This window comes from Muscardinus avellanarius (genome assembly GCF_963383645.1).
Source record: "Muscardinus avellanarius genome assembly, chromosome: 6".
NCBI lineage: Eukaryota > Metazoa > Chordata > Mammalia > Rodentia > Gliridae > Muscardinus > Muscardinus avellanarius.
This window is the reverse complement of record NC_137791.1, coordinates 74,638,687-74,656,604: the sequence shown is the minus strand read 5'-3', so window position 1 is coordinate 74,656,604 and position 17,918 is coordinate 74,638,687. Positions and strand designations below refer to the sequence as shown.

Here is a 17,918-nt window from a genome sequence, read left to right as displayed (position 1 = left end):
TCATATTATTAATAGGAACATATGTGGTGAGCATCTTTACAACCCATTTTTTTTTTAATCTGAAAGTCAAATCCTGAATTCTTTATTGTCCCAGGAGAAGAAAGTGAGAACTACCACAATTTGATATGTAAAATGGCATGGGGGCAAAGTAGACTTGATATCATTTTCTACCAGAAAATTATACCCTTAGCACTTACATTAACAATTCTTACAGCCCATTATTAGTTTACATGTCAGAGTATTTCTCTGAGGACTGTATTATAAAGTATATTTATTTAAAATTTGTTAGATACTGCCAAATTGCCGTCCAAAAATACTCCCCAGATTCCCACCAGTATTAACAATGTCAGTCCCTCATGGCTAGGATGAAGAGGCTAGGATCCACAGTTCTTTCAGGGACATTCCCTCAGTTCCCTAAGAACCTCCACTAGAGCCCACTTCCTAAAAGTTCTATCACTTCCCAGTAGTGAAACTATGGAGACCAAATTTTTAACACATGGACCTTTGGGGGGGCATAAAACATCCAAAAAAATAGCAGCTGTATTTAAATTTAGAGTAAGTCATTGGAAGAGAACATATAAATTATATTAGTGTGTTATATTTCTTTTTTATATCTTTTGTAGATGTCTTTCTTTAGGTAATTTCAAAAGTTTGGAATTTTTATAGGGTAAAATTTATGGGACTTACAAATAAACATTCATTTAGGAGACAGTGTTAATAAATTCACTACAGGAAGCACATATTTAGTAACTTTTATGTAAAAGGCTCCATGGGTCTTTAACAATGAATAAGACATCACTCTATCCCTCAGACCCTGGTTAACATGTGTAAGAAAGAATGAAATGAAGAGACAAGAGATTTGATTAATCTATTTTTATGGAAATATGAAATTTTATTTTAAGTCAAGGAAAGATAGAAGACAAAAAGAGCCTCCTTAAACTTGACAGGGAAAAAAATTAGCAAGTAGAAAGTAGTATTCTTGACTGAGAGAATCCTGTTGGTAAAGGTACATGGTCATAAATATGATGCGTAGAACAAAGTAATATGGCTGCGATGCTCATGGAGACATGAAGCAGGAAACAAAATATTTCTAAGATCTTGTTTAGAGTTGTAGATGAGAAAATTAAGTTTCCTGGGCAATTATAATTATGGAAACTAATTCTGTTAGGTTATATGCATATAGAAATTTCTCTATATAAAATAAGATATAACTTCCTTTAGTTAGAGCAGTTATTGAAATCTTGCCATCTTTTGAAATAATTTGTTTGCTAATATAAGTTTTTGACAACCTATCTTAGGAACAATGAGACCTGGAAATGGCCCTGAAACTTTACTGAGTCAGGGGCCCGCTCAGCAGCCAACACAGCAGCATAGAGTACTTCAGCAACTACAGCAGGGAGATTGGAGATTACAGCAATTTCATTTACAGCATCGTCATCCTCACCAGCAGCAACAGCAGCATCAGCTACTTCAGGATGCTTATATGCAGCAGGTAATCCTTTTGTTCCTTTAGATATGACAATAGCATTGTGAAATTCATGCTACTATTAAATATTATTTAATTCTTCATATCATGGGTATTTTGAACTAGATTTAAGTAGACATTTCCCCCAACTTCTGATTATTAAGGAATATGTATTTAATTTGCATTTGATGAGCTACTTTAGGAATACTCTGTTAAAATAGGTTGCATCATGGCCTTATGAAGAAAAGAATGTTCATCTAGTCATTTGATATTTAGAAATAAGCATCATAGTTAATGATGAGTATTATTAAATAATACTCATCATGAATAATATCATGAATAAATTCATGATATTTGAATTTATTGAATAGTGATGCTATTGTAGAAAGTCTTTTCAAGTAGCGTTGTCTTAAGATTTTGTTCTCTTTCAGTTTTAATTTTTCTTTTTTTGACTGGATTGACATGGGGGCAAGAGGAGGCATTTAGATTTGGAAGGACCACAGGAAAAAAAATGGGCATATGATCTATTCTGTCCTCTGCCTCATCAGAACCCGTAGTTTTCAAGTTTCACTAAGCTATTTTAAGTTGAACTACTGTTATCATCATCATTTACCATTTTATGAAATATTTGAGCCAGTTATATGCATGACACCTCTAATGGGTATCACTCTCCTCTAACATTGATTTATGTAGGCAGAATGGAGAGTGTAAGTAAGTGGTGCTATAGGATTGCCAGACACCATTGAAGCGGGGGGAGGTAGAGAAGAGTGGAGATTTATTGTAATGGGTCCTGATCAGAAGTCACTTCAGCAGCCTCCATCAATTAGGAAAAGATGATAAAAAATGTTGCCTTTTTTACAGATAATCTTATATTATGCTGAATATGATTTTATTTGAATTAGTTATTTTTTATTGATAATTTTAAAACCAATTTGATAAGCATATATAAGTTAATAGTCACTTAAAAGACCATAGTTTGTACTAGTGTTTGGCTTACTGGTTTTTAATATTGTTGTTATGGTAAGGTCAGTACTTTTTTCTTGTGGTACTAGGGATTGAACCTAGAAGCATTCTACCTTTGAGCTACTACCCCCAACCCAGTTTTATTTCTTATTTAGAAACAGGGCCTCACTAGGTCGATGAGAGTCTCACTACTTGCTGAGGCTGTCCTTGAACCTGTGATCCTCCTGTCATAGCCTACCAAGTACTGGGATTACAGGCTTGTGCTATCACACCCAGCTGTAAGGTCAGTACTTTAAAAAAGAACTGGCATCAAAATTGCATGAATAATATTAATTAGTTTTTTTCTTTCTCACTGTAGTATCAGCATGCAATGCAGCAGCAGCAGATACTTCAACAACAGTTTTTAATGCACTCAGTATATCAGCCACAACCTCCTCCATCACAATACCCTACAGTGGTAAGTGTAATATAGTTTTTAGAGATTTCTCTCTGGATATGCATTATAATGTTGAGATTCACAATATGAATGCTGATTTGGATTTAGTAATTGAAAATCAGCTTAAGTGAGTTTATTGATATGTATTTTATTGAAGACATATATTCTCTAGCAGTCTTAAATTGTGCTGAACTATGATACCTGTATGGCATATTCTGACTAATAATATACTTTTTGATAATCTAAGGGAAATGATCTGTTACCTGTAATCCTTGCCAGTATGTCTCTTCAGTAAATATATGTTGAGTAAAAATGAAACTCAAAGGCAAAGTACATTTGTTTCAAAGAATAGTCTAACTCACTGAGTGCTGTGTGCATGTATGCCTCTATCACTCTGAACTTCATCATGATGTATGTTTACAATGCACCATTAAAAAATAAAATAAAAGAATTATAAAAAGAATAGTTTGACACTTTTTATAGCAATGAGCCTACTAGGGACTCTCATTTTTTTTTCTTAAAATACTTGAAGGAGAATTTTTCGTCTGGCTGTGAACCTACCTTCATGACTAATTGAATAGATAAAATTCATCCAGTTGTTTTTTAGTAACAAAGTTACTCTTTCAAATATACATTATTTTCTAGGTTTCTGGTTTGGTCATCAGCATGAAAAGGAAGGAACATTATAAGATGCACTGCTTCAGTGCTTAGTGACTTGAGCATTGATCTGGATAGTGTCATTTCTTGTTTCAGATGCAGCACTATCAGCAGGCTTTCTTGCAGCAGCAGATGCTAACTCAGCATCACCCGTCCCAACAGCAGGCATCACCTGAATATCTTACCTCCCCTCAAGAGTTCTCACCAGCCTTAGTTTCCTACCCTTCATCACTTCCAGCTCAGGTTGGAACCATAATGAACTCCGCGTATAGTGCCAATAGGTAAGTATTTTTCCAGTTAATACAAAACAAATTATTATGGAAGTAGATGTATTGTTGAGTGGCAACTATTTAAGTTGCTCTTGAAGTAGTCCATCTTCTGTAATGTTGCCTTTTTCTCTTCTTGGTTCTCTCTACTAGTCTCTGTGCATCCTCATCCTTCCATTGCCATCAGTTAATTCTGCTAATTGCTATTTATAGATAAGGCTTAGCAATATGTAACAGCATTTAGGGCTATTACAGGAAATTATTGGCTTGTATGTAAAGGCATTCTTTGTAATTGAAGTAGAAACAAAAACATAATAAGCTACTTTTGTAGTTTAAAATAATTCTTGTTCTATTTTGGAAAAGTTTTATAAATAAATAATGACTGTTATATCACCATAAAATAAAATAATTCTTGTTATAGAAGTTAACTTTTTCTAATTATATGCTAGTACGTTCACTTAATTCAACTGTTTACTCATAAATGTCTAATTTGGTTTAAACTGGGACAAAAATTTTTTTAATATATCACTTACTGTTACCCTAGCATAGTTGGGGAATTTAGCTGAAATTTGCCTCTTTAATGGAGTGAGTTTTTATGGATAATTCATTTGGAAAGCATTATGAAAAACTGAAGAACTATATTCATATTTTTCACACTTAGATATGATATGCTAAGTTCTTTAGGATCTTGTAAATAAGAGTTATTAAGTGCTTTTTGTTGTTCTTAAATACATATGAGAAAGTAGCTATTAGACTTAAGTTACTGGAATATTATAGTTCTTATACAACACTGTCAGGATTTGAATCATTAGCTAGAAAAGGGTGTTCACAAACTTCAGTGGGGAGGTAGGCATGAGAAACAGCAACATCAGTAGAATACTTAGTGAGACCCTGTTTCAGACTAACAAAATAGTGCTGGGGGATGTAGCTCAGAGTTAGACTGCCCCTGGGTTCAATTTCTAGGTACCAAGAAAAAAGGAAGAAAGGAAGGAAGGGAGGGACAGAGGGAAGGAAGGAAGGAAGGTTGGTTCTCTAAAGAAGATCCTGTCATTTCTTTCTAACAAATGAGAAAGCTGAGGCATAGAGGGGTAAAGGAACACAGCTAGAGACTTTCTATAGGTGATTATAGAGCTAGAGACTTTCGATAGGTGATGATAGAGGTAGCATGCCTGTGATTTTGGAGCTAGTATACTTTATGGGGATGGTTCAGAGCCCAGGGTGTTCTCTCTCCATTTCCTTTATCTCCCATCACAACTGCAATAAAATGATCTGGTTTTCCAAGTGCTTATAAAAAATATGAACTAGAGCCGGGCGTGGTGGCGCACGCTTGTAATCCCCGCGCTTGGGAGGCGGAGACAGGAGGATCGCGCAGGTTCGAAGCCAGCCGCGCTGGCGTAAGAGACCCTGTTTCAAAAATATAAAATAGGTCTGGGAGCGTAGCCCAGAGGTAGAAGGGCTTCCAGGAACCCCAGTACCACCAAAAAAAAAAAAAAAAAATGAACTAGGCACTGTACATTTTTCTTAATTTTAATTTTTTCTTATTTTTTCCTCTTTCAATTATTATACTAGGTCAGTTGCTGAGAAAGAGGCAGTTGCAAATTTTACAAATCAGAAGAACATCAGTAATCCACCTGATATGTCAGGGTGGAATCCTTTTGGAGAGGACAATTTCTCCAAGTTAACAGAAGAGGAACTGTTGGACAGAGAATTTGACCTTCTAAGATCAAGTAAGGGACACTTGAAGGCTTATTTTGCTTCACAGTAAATTGACAGCCACATAATTATTCAGCAAGGCCAAAGACTGTTTTGAGGTAGTGTACACAAAATTCTTTTTGTGCATTTGAGGGCAAAATTCAGGCCATCTTCTTTAATACATACTACTAAAACTATGTTGTGTGCATTAGAAATTAATTGCTTTATAGTAGCTGTTAAGCCCAAGATTGCTAATAGTATGCTGATATCTTAACACGTAATACTGCATATCTATGAATGTTAAATTAAAATATCCTATACATGGAAATTAATGTTCAAATAAAAAGGGAGAGACATTAGTATTTTGCCTTACTAACCATTTTGCAGCTGTATTCTTGCACACTTAATAGAAAATATTGTAGGTCTGAGATGCCCTTTGAAAATGCCTGAAAGAAAACATGGGCTAATGCATTATGTTAATGTTTTGTAATGCTCTTTTAATGAGTGGCAACTTACGTAAAAGGGCTGCTTTGTTGTCCTGATATGGCAAAAATTAAATAAATTATTTTTTACTTTAAATCACATCTCAATGTTTTTACTTGGAATCTTTGCCTTTTCTTAAGCTATCTAACATACATACATGTATATATCTATAACTATACCTATACCTATAACTATATATATATATATCAGTCCTCACTATATATATTTTAGAAATGTTCTTATTTGGAAGAGGGATGTGGAATGTTTTGAAGAGGTTGCAAAATAGGAGCAAAATACTTCTGGAGTGTTTAGATAATCTAACTTCCAAGTTTCTGAAGCTGTGTGTGTGTTTTCCCCCTTTTGTATGTGAAAGGAGGTCCTAATAGTCTCCAGTTTCTAGTTTCTATTTTATTTAGATACCTGGCCTTATGAATACATTTAATAGATGAAATTCTTTAATCCAGATAGGTATATATTTTATGTAAACCTTACAAATGCCTTACCTTTTTGTAATAATAGTTGCTTAGGATTTAAGTTTGTATTTTACATAATGGTTATATATAATGAAAATTTAATTGATGATTAAATGTAGATACAAAAGAGTTTTGAGCCCTTAATAAAGGTTTGTTAACTTTGGTAAGACCAGTCTTATACCTTATTAAATTTTTTTTAAACCACAACTTTTTTGTTTGACATTTTTCCTAGAATTTATGTTGAACATCCCCCAAAGTGAGGTTTTGAAAAAGAAAAGAAAATATCTCTTTCTTTTGGCAGGAACTTATACAGTTATTTTAAAAGCTGAAGGTATTAATTTTAATGTGTTCTGACAAGGGTTTGCTAAATAATATTTTCTACTTCTTGGGTAAGAGAAATGTGTGTTAAATAAATCAATGTATGGATTAGGTAATAGATTCAAATTATTTTGAACTTAATAAAATGTGAAATTCTGTGCTCTGAGAATTTGTAGTTAAACCTAAATTTTATTTATTTGGCATAGGCAAAATGGTACGTTGAATATACTTGTATGTGTAATTTTATAGGGTTAGCTTTACAGTGTTCAATTAGCTATTTATTTTCAAACTTCATGGTCAGATAAGCATGTATTTATGCACACATGTATGCCAAAGAAAATTCAGGCTTCATTGCAGTATTAATTATAGAAAGATTAGGTTCCAAATGAAAGTGCAGGAAGGACTTAGCTGACAGTCAGACTTGGACAAGCTCTGCCATTTGGAAAGACATGTAGGTGGTCCCTGTGTTCCTGAAATCATTGTCATTAGGCATTTGGGTTTTATTCAGCACATGACCAGAAAAGATGAATTCCAATCCCCGACAATGGCATTTAATTAGATTGCAATCTCAGGAAACTCACTCAGCTGCTGTTATTCTTACTTCCTCCTTTGTAAACTGGGGTGAGTGGTGTCTAACTCAAGGTTGTCAGGAGAACGGAATGAAATAATGTTTGTAAAGAGTCTGGGCACTCAGTAAACAAGTGCCACTTTCCCCTTCCTAACTTTGTACAGGTCTTTGGCATCTGACATAAGAAGTTTGGCCTTTAGCTGGCACATCTAAATTCTTAAGTTTCCCAGTTGGTAGCTTAAAAATCAGGTTAGAATGGGCTTTGTTGGACAAGCATATTAACAGCAGAAAGGACAATGACAGCAAGAAAGTAGATGGAAAAAATGTCTGTTTTTCATTGATAATTAATAGTTATTGTTATGGTGTTCAAAGAAGGTGAAACATCTTTAATAAAACTTATAAAGAAATCAGTGATGTATACAATGTAGTTATGAAACATTTCCTCCTATAGTTTCATTTAACTGTAATATTCAGGCATCTTTAATCTCTTTAGTACAATATATTACAAGATTAATAATAAGATCACATATTTAATGTAATGTATGACCTATTTGCGAGGGTTTACTTGATACTAATAGGCAAAAGATCTCTTCCAGAAACTTAAAAGAATTTCTGTAGAAGACTAACTGTGACATGATAATTGATGGTCGGTCATTATTGGTTGGTTCTTCTGTCCCTAAAACCTTTTTGTAAAATAAGGAAATAAACTACTAATGAATTTGAAATGCCAAAATGGTATTTGTACTTTTTTCTTGACTTAGACATTTATTAAAAGTCATTTCTAAAATAATATTTAGTTGATAAAATATTTTCCAATGAGAGACTGAAAACCTTTATATGATCCTTAAAAAAATATAGGCATTGAGCCGGGTGTGGTAGCATATGCTTGTAATCCTAGCATTTGGAGGCTGAGATAGGAGGATCGCGGTTTGTGGCTAACCTCAACTACTCAGTGAGGCCCTTTGCAACTCAGTGAGACCCTATTTCAAAATAAAGAATAAGAAAATAGGGCTGGGGGTATAGCTCCTGGGTTTCATCCCCAGTACCACACACACAAAAAAAAAGTAGGAATTTTCCACATAATAATGTAATGGTTGCCAAGGTAGCCATACTCAGAATGATATATGCCATGTGAACTTTTACTTTTCAATTGATACATGGTTATTTCCTTAGAACAAAAAAGAAAAAAGAGTATGCTGTCTAGGAAATATTTTACTTGTGTGTATTATTTAGAATATGATTTTAATATCATAATAGTATTTTCAGATATTTTAATTCTAAAATGCTAGTAATCAATAACCCTTTTTTAGTGATCTTTAGGAAATCAATTGGTTTTATATACAAGTAAAAGCATTTAACATATAAAATTAGTTTTGCTTTTATTTTCAGTGTAAATGAACGTATTTATGTTCAGAAGTTTTATTGGTTAAGACCAATACATTAAATACATTATATATAATATATTAAATCAAGATTAAGTATTAAGTAAAAAGCATGCTTGTAATCCCAGTACTTGAAAGGCTGAGACAGGAGGATTGCATGTTCGAAACCAGCCTCAGCAGCCTAGTGAGACTCTTAGCAACTTAGTGAGACCGTGTTTCCAAATAAAATATAAAAAATAGGTTAGTGGGTATAGCCTGGAAGTAGAAGGTTACTGGGTTTCATCTCCAGTACCCCCCCACGGATTTTATAAAAAAATTTTGATTAAAAGTTGATCAATAAAAATTAATTAAAAAAATTTAAGCTCGTATTTGTCTTTTGTACTCAAAACATTTGGCATGTAAGTTTTAGAAATCTAATCATCATAATATTTAACACATTAGACAGTAATTATCTTGTTGCTTGTTCAGATAGTTGTGTAGTTCTAAATGTTAATTAAGAATAATCTTAGCTGGGTGTGGTTGTACATACCTGTAATCCTAGTACTTGGGAAGCTGAGACAGGAGGATGGCAGGTCCAAGGGCACTTTTAGCAAGTAGTGAGACCCAGCGAGATCCTGTTTCAAAATAAAAATAAAATAGGGCTGGGAGTGTAGCTCAGAGGCAGAATGCCCTTGGGTTCAATTCTCAGTGCCCCCCCCACATAAAAATAATAACAATAATAATAATGAGATTTCTTGGTTTATTGTTTATATTTAAAATTGCATAAAAACGTAAAAGGAAGATACTAATGAGAGGTGGCTTTGTAATTCTGAGTATGTTAATTGTTTTATATATGAAGCCACAAAATAAAATAGATACAAATGTTTGAATCTGTAGTTAGCCCATTATTAAGTATTAATCATCACTATTTTTTTTTAGCTCATTCACCTTACTGTGCCTTTGATGTAGAGTAGCACATCTTTTCAGGTATATTAGAATATTTTCAAGAGTATCAGAAGACTGCTCTTTAAAACCTTATTCATAAGCCTTTTGGCCTTTAAGCCATTAATCTAAGCAGGAGAATTAATTTTTTAGAGTATTTTAATTTTATGATGATATTATGGAATATACATTGATCCTGGGATTTTTAAATCTTATAGTGTGTGTGTGTGTGTGTGTGTGTGTGTGTGTGTGTGTGTGTGTGTGTGTGTTTTACTGGAGATTGAACCCAGGGGCATTTTACCTCTGAGCTACACCTCCAGCCCTATTTTGTTTTTATTTGAAAAGGTCTTACTAGGTTAATGAGAGTCTCAATACTTGCTGAGGCTATCCTCAAACCTGCTATCCTCTGGTCACAGCCTTCTAAATACTGGGATTAAAAGTGTGGGTCTCCATGCCTGGGTAAATTCTGTATTTTTGCCATTTGTATTCATTAAAATTCTTAAAAAGATGCTGTTTTTATTTGCCAACACAATTGATTTTGGAGGCAGGAGGAGGTAAGTTTATTATATTAGACCAATCAAACTTAAGCTTTGTTTTAATCTAAAGAAAACCTGTCATTTGAAAATGGTAATTAAATACATTTTAGGGGTGACTGTATTTGCAGGGTAGCTGTACATAACCATTTTATTTTTATTTAGATAATTGTTTAAAATTAATGTGTATTTTTTTTGTGTGTGTGGTACTGGGAATAGAACTCAGTGGTGCTCTACCTCTGAGGTACACCCCCAGTCTTTTTTATTTTTTATTTTGAAATGGTCTCACTAAGTTACTGTGTGCTGTCTTCAAACCTTTGATCCTCCTGTCTCCGCCTTCCAAGAACTAGGATGAGAGGCATGTGCCATTGTGCCTGGATCATATGCATATTTATTTTATATTTTGAGTCTGAGGACCCAGATTATCATGTAAACTTTAGAAGCTCAAATGATTTGAAAAAAAAAATCCATTAAAAGTTGGTCCATTTTTTGTGAAACAAGAGAACATGATTCATTTTATTATAAATTCCCATTTTGTTTAAAACAATTATATAAATGATCTCTGCATAGAGCAGTGTCTCATATTTTTACATCTTTGGACTCCTATATAAAAATTAGTTAACCTCTACATGATATTGTTTGTACTTTTGTCCTAACTATACAGGGCTGTTTATATATTTACTGTAAATTTACTGTGTGTTGATGGAGACGATATATCAGGTACATAAGAATTCAGAGAGCCTTAATAGTAATTCTGAAGTTTTATAAACTTGGAAGCATTGGTGTTAGAGTAAGAGTAGTGACGTATAAACTTGGAAAGATGTTTAAATATGTTTTCCCAAATTCTTACTCAAATAATCTGATAAAGTCCATAGTAGGGTTCAGGTAACTAACTGCATTTTATATAGGAATCCTGGCAATTATGATGTAGATGGTTGAGGAAGCAAGGAAGTCTGGTCCTAATTCAGTAAACACATACTGTTAGTCTTTTTTTTTTTTTTTGGTGGTACTCCGGTTCCTGGAAGCCCTTCTACCAGGAACTACACTCCCAGGCTACACTCTGGGCTACACTCCCAGACCTATTTTATATTTTTATTTGGAAACAGGGTCTCTTAAGCCAGTGAGGCTGGCTTTGAACCTGCAAGATCCTCCTGTCTCCACCTCCCAAGCACAGGGATTACGAGGGTGTGTCACCACGCCTGGCAGTCTTTATTCATTTTCAAAAGTGAGGTCTAGGAGATTCCTATTATTCTGAATTAGTTTCTCCCATTTGTTATTTTCTACTCTCTCTATCCTTTGTCTTCACTATTTTATACACCAGAATTTGGGAAATGGTGGGGAAGCACGCCAGGCGTGGTGGCACACGCTTGTAAGCCCTGTGCTTGGGAAGCAGAGACAGGAGGATTTTGCAGGTTCAAAGTCAGCCTCACTGGCTTAAGAGACCCTGTTTCCAAATAAAAATATAAAATAGGTCTGGGAGTGTAGCCTGGAGGTAGAAGGGCTTCCAGGAACCCCAGTACCACCAAAAAAAAAAAAAAAAGTGGGGAAATGTAGGAGGATTCGGATATAAGCATAATCTAGGTCTGATTATGGCTTCCCACTAGTTAGGAACCCTTTATTTTATAAATTATTCTCCAAAATTACTTTTTTCATAAATAAGCTATGAATTGAGCTTCTCTTTACTAGGTATTTTAACAATAAAGTATGAAAAAAACTTCATGAAATGACCATTTGTTGTTGATTTTCTAAATTAAATATACAGTTAATATCTTTAAAATTAATACTTAAAATTCCATTATTCATTTTAATATTGGATTTGAAAAGTATTTAGCACTTAATTTTTTATTTTTTAATTTTTTTTTGTGGTACTGGGAATTGAACCCAGGGATATTCTGTTTTTGAGCTATACCCTCAGCCTTATTTTTTATTCTTTATTTTGAAACAAGGTCTCACTAAGTTGCAGAGGGCCTTACTAAGTAGTTGAGGCTGGCCGAGAACCTGTGATCCTCCTGTCTCAGTCTCCTAAATACTGGGATTACAAGCATGCACCACTATGCCTGGCTCTTAGCACTTAATTTTAAGAACTTTTTTTTTCTATAGTCATTTGTCAGGTGTGTTCAACTCTTTATCACGACTTCACACCTCAGCAGAATATATTAGCATTTCAACAAATATGTAAAATTTTTAACAGCCGAAAGTGTCATGTGGAAGTCAGAGTTTGTCTAAGCTGTAAAAACTGGTAATTGTATTTGTTCTAAAGGCGTTTAGAAAGTTAGTTGTCCATAGGAATAATTAAATACTTCTGGGACACTATGTTCTCCAGGGTCTTGCCTTCTCAAGAGTGTGCTGTTCAAGCCTGGCGTGGTGGTGCACTCTTGTAATCTCAGGTTTGGTTCAAGGACAGCTCCGACAACTTAGTAAGGCCCTCTGCACTTAGTGAGACCCTGTTACCAAGTTAGAAATAAAATTGAGCTGGAGATTTAGCTCAGAGGTAGAATGCCTCTGGTTTCAATTCCAAGTGCCACACACACAAAAAAATGTTGCTTGGAGCAGTGGTCGCATCAGCAGGGAGCTTGTTGAGGTGCAGAGTCTCAGTATGCCCCCCACACCTGTGGAACAGAATCTGCATTTTCACAAATCCCAGATAATTGGAATGCACATTCAATTTCAGTAGCATTGTCATAGGAGATGCTGCTTTACCTTGGGGCTTTTGCTTCGCTCTGAAGTTTCAAGTCGTTTTTATAAGTTCCAAATTGACTTGAATTCCCCTACCCCTCCCTGTAGTCCCTTAGAATTTCATTGAAACTAACATAATTTACCCAAAGATTTCTTGAGGATAGGCATGCCTGAATATAATGGGATCACTTTGGCTATGAACTGAAGGTCTAGTCTTGGGAATACTTAAAATATATGACAAAATTAGTCTCAAATTATCTAATAGTATAATATTGGTGGCTAAGTATCAGAGGAAAGAGACAGCCTACAAAAAATAGGAACATTTTAGCTAACATTAGTGTCACTGTAAAGAGTTTAAGAGCAGGGAAAATATAATCATTAGTAGACAATTAATATATACAAGCTCCTCCTCAGACAAACCAGGTCTGCTTCTGTCTTGGAGTTCACCAGGCTGTTCTTCTTCTGGGCTGTTTTTCCCAGGTGTCACTTCTTGGCTTCCAACTATTCTCACCTAGTGACTGTTTAGATTCACTCTATTTATTACTGCCTGTTTGTCTAAATCCTTTTATTTTGCACTACATTTTTCTCTTAGCCTTATTAGATTTTAACATTCTCTATATATGTATTATGTTCATTGCTTATTAATCTTCCATAGCACCATATAAACTACATGAGGTCAGGGGTCTTGTTTCATATTCTTTGCCAGTTACCTAAAACAGAGCTTAGAACATACTAGATGCTCAAATATTTGTTCAGTGAATTGATAAGTTCTGTCTTTATCTGTGTTTTTCTCTTTGTGTGTATGTGTGTGCACTTATGTGAAAAGTTCGGTAGTAATAAATGTAGTGAATTACTTTTTATTGCTATCAAGAAATAAGAACTCTTTTATGAATGAGCTACCACTTCCAATGTTTTGCTTATAAAATTCTTTTTCTGACAAATATGTCTTTGTCAAGTAACTAGGATTCAAATTTAGGTCCACTATTTTACAAGTTGCAGCCAATTATTGTTTAACTAAACCAGACTAACATAATCAAGTTAATTTAGAGGAACCTTGCAAGGATTATATTGTTAAACTTGCCTTTGTAGAAACAAGTGTGTATTAAACTCAGGACTTTGCCTTAGTACTTAGTTAGAATAATGAAACTCTCAATAGAACATTTTTCAAAAAGGCTGTTACTTTGTTTAATTTTCACTTTTATTTATACAGAAGAGTATCACTTTTTATTTAAGACCATTTTTGTTTTATTTTATTTTCTGTTTTGTTTCATCTTATTTTTGCAGACAGGCTCGAGGAGAGAGTATCCTCAGATAAGAATATAGAACCACTTTCTGCTCCACATAACCATCCTCCAGAAGATCCTTTTGGTTCTGTTCCTTTCATTTCTCACTCAGGCAAGTTACATAATGTAACATTACCATCATTAAAAATACAGCCAAGAACACTATGAGAACACCTTATTAATTAAAGAAGAAGTAAGAATCAGGTGTAGTTCTAGAAAGTAGAATAGAGCCTAGCATGGTGGCTTATCCTTATAATCCCAGTACTTGGGAGTTGAGACAGGAGGATCACAGGTTTGTGGCCAGCCTCAGCTACTTAGTGACTAAGGCCCTCTAAAACTCAGTGAGACTCTGTTTCAAAATAAAGACTAAAAAAATAGGGCTGGGGATGTACCTCAGAGGTAAATTGCCCCTGGGTTCAATCCCTAGTACAACAAAAAAGAAAAAAAAAAAAAAAAAGGAAAAGAAAGAATAGAAAATTATTTTAACCTTTATCCACCCTATTCTTTCTAGCTTAATCTCATTGAGTTATTCAGTTGTACCTTTTCTAACAAGGAAAAATAATTGATTTACATTATACAAACTTGAATGTTTCTTTTCACATTTCGTATTGATACTGTTAAAGAAAAAAACAATATCATTCCCTTTTATATATTTGAAAGTCATTTCAAGATTTTATACTTGGTTTTTTGGGGAAAATTTATTTTCCTAATTTCAATATGCTCTTATATAGTTAAACTTAAAAAGCATTAACAATTTTGTATTTGTTACAGACACTTTATCTACTCTTTTAATATCCCAGCTTTTGATTTCAATCCTGAATTTAAATATTGATATTGCTCATTATTTAAAATATTTTAATAATAGTTTCAAAGTAATTACCCAGTTAACACTTGGAATATACTATGTTGGAACAGGATTCCACTTTGGCATAAATGAATTTTTGTGTCTGGCTAGAGTAGGGAAAAATGAATTTTAAACATGGTAAAAGAAAATCTCTGGAAGAAATTATGTTTTGTTATATGGTGAAAGTTTAGTTTAAAATATTCAAGATATGTCACCTATGTTCTTTGGTTTTATTCTCATTTGGCCAAATCTTAATAGCATTATCACTACCATTTTAAAAAGGCATGGAAGAATAGCAGCAAAGGAGAAGTTAGAAGTGTAAAGCCATCATAAGAATTGAGTGTTCAGGATTTCTAGTGGATACGTGTAGCTTTTCAGCATTCAGATCTGGTTATCCAGGACATAGACCACAGTTATCAGCCTGTGTCTGATTTCACAGTATATGTTACTCTGTCTTTTTGAAAGCAATGTTCTTGCTATTTTCTGCTTGCTTCCTTCAAGTTGTCTCTTTCATGGATGCCATGACATCCTTAATTGGGAAAGTTAGCTATATACATTTATTTAATCTGCACAGTTGTGCCTCCTCATATCCCTACTATTCTGTTATAAGGTGTTTTCTTTAGTACTAATAAAAATAGTCTTTATCAGCTTTCAAGATCCTGGAAATCAGTGACTTGTCTGTATGTAGAGAGCAGTTTCAGGACTAACACCTTTTTGTACTCTAGTAGTTGCATTGTTTTTTTCAGGTTTGAATGTAGCTAACTACCTACTTCTTTTTTTCTGTAATAGCTTCTGAAAGTACCCTGATAAAATGAGTGGTAGAGCCAGGCACTGGAGTAGACCTTAGTCTTTTTCCTGGACACCATTTTTTTGAGGTTGACTAAGAGATTTTGAAATTAGTAATGTGCTCACAGATTTGAGTTTGCTTGTGGCTGTTATTTTGTTTAACTTTGAATATATTTAATCCTGTTTGATTAGAAACATATTGAGAGTATTGAAACCATGACTTATCTTGTCTTTGATCCTGCCTAATAGCCCAATAACTACCTAATAGTAGTTATTAAATGTATGAAAATATTATAACTATAAGAAGTATTTACCATATTTCTTAGCATTAGGACTGTGACATTAAAAAGTAGTGTATGTGATCTATATGGCTCCCTCCAAAAATTTTTCTAGGCAGTGTAAACATGAACACCAGCATAGTTTTATTATGAAAAATTAAGTGAATAGACTGGAATGAAGGAAGGTATGATTATAGGAGGAATGTGCCTCCAGACAGAAGAAAAAATGATCAATATGTTAGCATTGTTGATTTTATATTTATTAGATCCAAAATATATTATGAAAATAAAAATGTAAAATAGTTTATTGCCACTGACAATGCATTTTAAGGCTTAGATATACATTGCCATATATAATTTTAGGTGAAAATAAAATACTGGGGGACATTCATTTTTCTCTAAGAGCAAAAATTAATTGAATATATTGAAACAAAAACTATCCTCCCCCTAATCTCAAGGGAAAAGTTGGAAAAACAAAAATGAGTACTGTCCACTAAAAATATACTACAACTAATATTGTGAGACTTAAAAAAGCATCTAGAGATTTCTAAGCCTAGGACTCAGAATGGCGAGAAATTACTAAGTATGTGTGCATACACTGTACAGAGTAAGTGTATGTGATGTCATCTTACTTGAATTTGAGAGTTGACAATTACTAAACAATTTAATTTTAGGTAGGCTATAGAAATTGCTACTTGAGAATAAAATGAATTGTGTGGCAGAATGATGTAAGAATTTAGCAAATTCTAAGTCTAACGTTAACACACATTTAGAAAGAACCACTGTCCTGACTCTTGTGTTTCTTATACTAGTTTTATTAGGAATTCTGCTTGCTCTTTTTATTTAAAATATTTTGTTAGAACTTAATTTGCTTGCTTGCTTATTTATTTATTTATTTATTTATTCATTTATTCATTTATTTATTTTACTTTTTGGCTCTGGGGATCAAATCCAGGACCTCAATTTTGCATGTACCCTACCATGAGTTACAACCCCAGACCTCTGTTAGAACTTTAAAATTTTACCTTTGAAATTGTTATGGGTCAGTTTACATTTTGTGTTTCTTTAGTTTGTCTTCATGTTTCAAAATAACCTTTTTGTTTGTAGCACTGGCAATTGAACCCAGGCCTTTGTACGTGCTAGACAAGTGCTCTACCACTGAGTTACATCCCCAAGTCTTGTTTGGTTCTGGTTTTGAGAGGGACTCTTGCTACTTTGCCCAGGTTGATTTCAAACTTCTAGTCTTAAGGGATCCACCTACCTTGGCCTCCCAAGTAACTGGGACTACAGGAGTCTGGTGCCTGGCCTAAGAGTGTTTTGGGGTATGGGTTTTTTGTTTCTGGTTGTAGGGATTGAAACCCCTCTAGTTAAATGTCTCAAGTACCCCAAATAATTTTTAAATTTAACTTTATTTTTATTAACATATGTATATAGTTTATGATGAAAACTTCTCTAATCTCCATCTCTATTAAAACTTTCTAGAGGTAATTTTTTAATTCTTTCAATATATCATGCTTATTCTCCTAGTTTTTTTTTTTAACCTTTTATCCCCAATTTTAGCTTAATACCTGTGGACTTTTTATTGTGGGAAATAAAGATTTGAATTAATAACACTTTTGGTCCCTCTCACACAAACACACTCAACCATGTAAGTCATGAAGCATATATTTCAGTCAGTGTAGGACCACATACATACATGATTGCAGTTCCATAGATTATATTAAGGTCATATCAACAAAAGCTACAGCTATAGCCCAGTGGTGGAATGTGAGCTTAGCATGGTGAGGTCCTATATTGAATGACCAGCAGAAAGGGAAAAAAAATATTACATTGCCTGTTGATGCTATAGTTCTCTTTGTGTGTATATATATGCTCTGGTATTCATATGAAATCA

The 17,918-nt window shown here is 33.8% G+C and overlaps 1 protein-coding gene across 2 annotated transcripts in view; it reads left to right on the top strand.

The window, feature by feature from the left end:
* The window catches only part of BMP2K (BMP2 inducible kinase), a gene marked incomplete at both ends in the record, with an annotated part of 133,298 nt that overhangs the window by 94,853 nt on the left and 20,527 nt on the right, over positions 1 to 17,918 (top strand). Inside the window, 5 exons of one of the 2 annotated variants that reach the window (XM_080697852.1) lie at positions 1,299 to 1,492; positions 2,787 to 2,885; positions 3,618 to 3,802; positions 5,357 to 5,514; positions 14,118 to 14,228. In XM_080697852.1, the coding sequence (XP_080553978.1) occupies positions 1,299 to 1,492; positions 2,787 to 2,885; positions 3,618 to 3,802; positions 5,357 to 5,514; positions 14,118 to 14,228 (747 nt within the window). The remainder of the gene's footprint in view (positions 1 to 1,298; positions 1,493 to 2,786; positions 2,886 to 3,617; positions 3,803 to 5,356; positions 5,515 to 14,117; positions 14,229 to 17,918) is intronic. The other variant, XM_080697853.1, reaches the window with a different exon arrangement.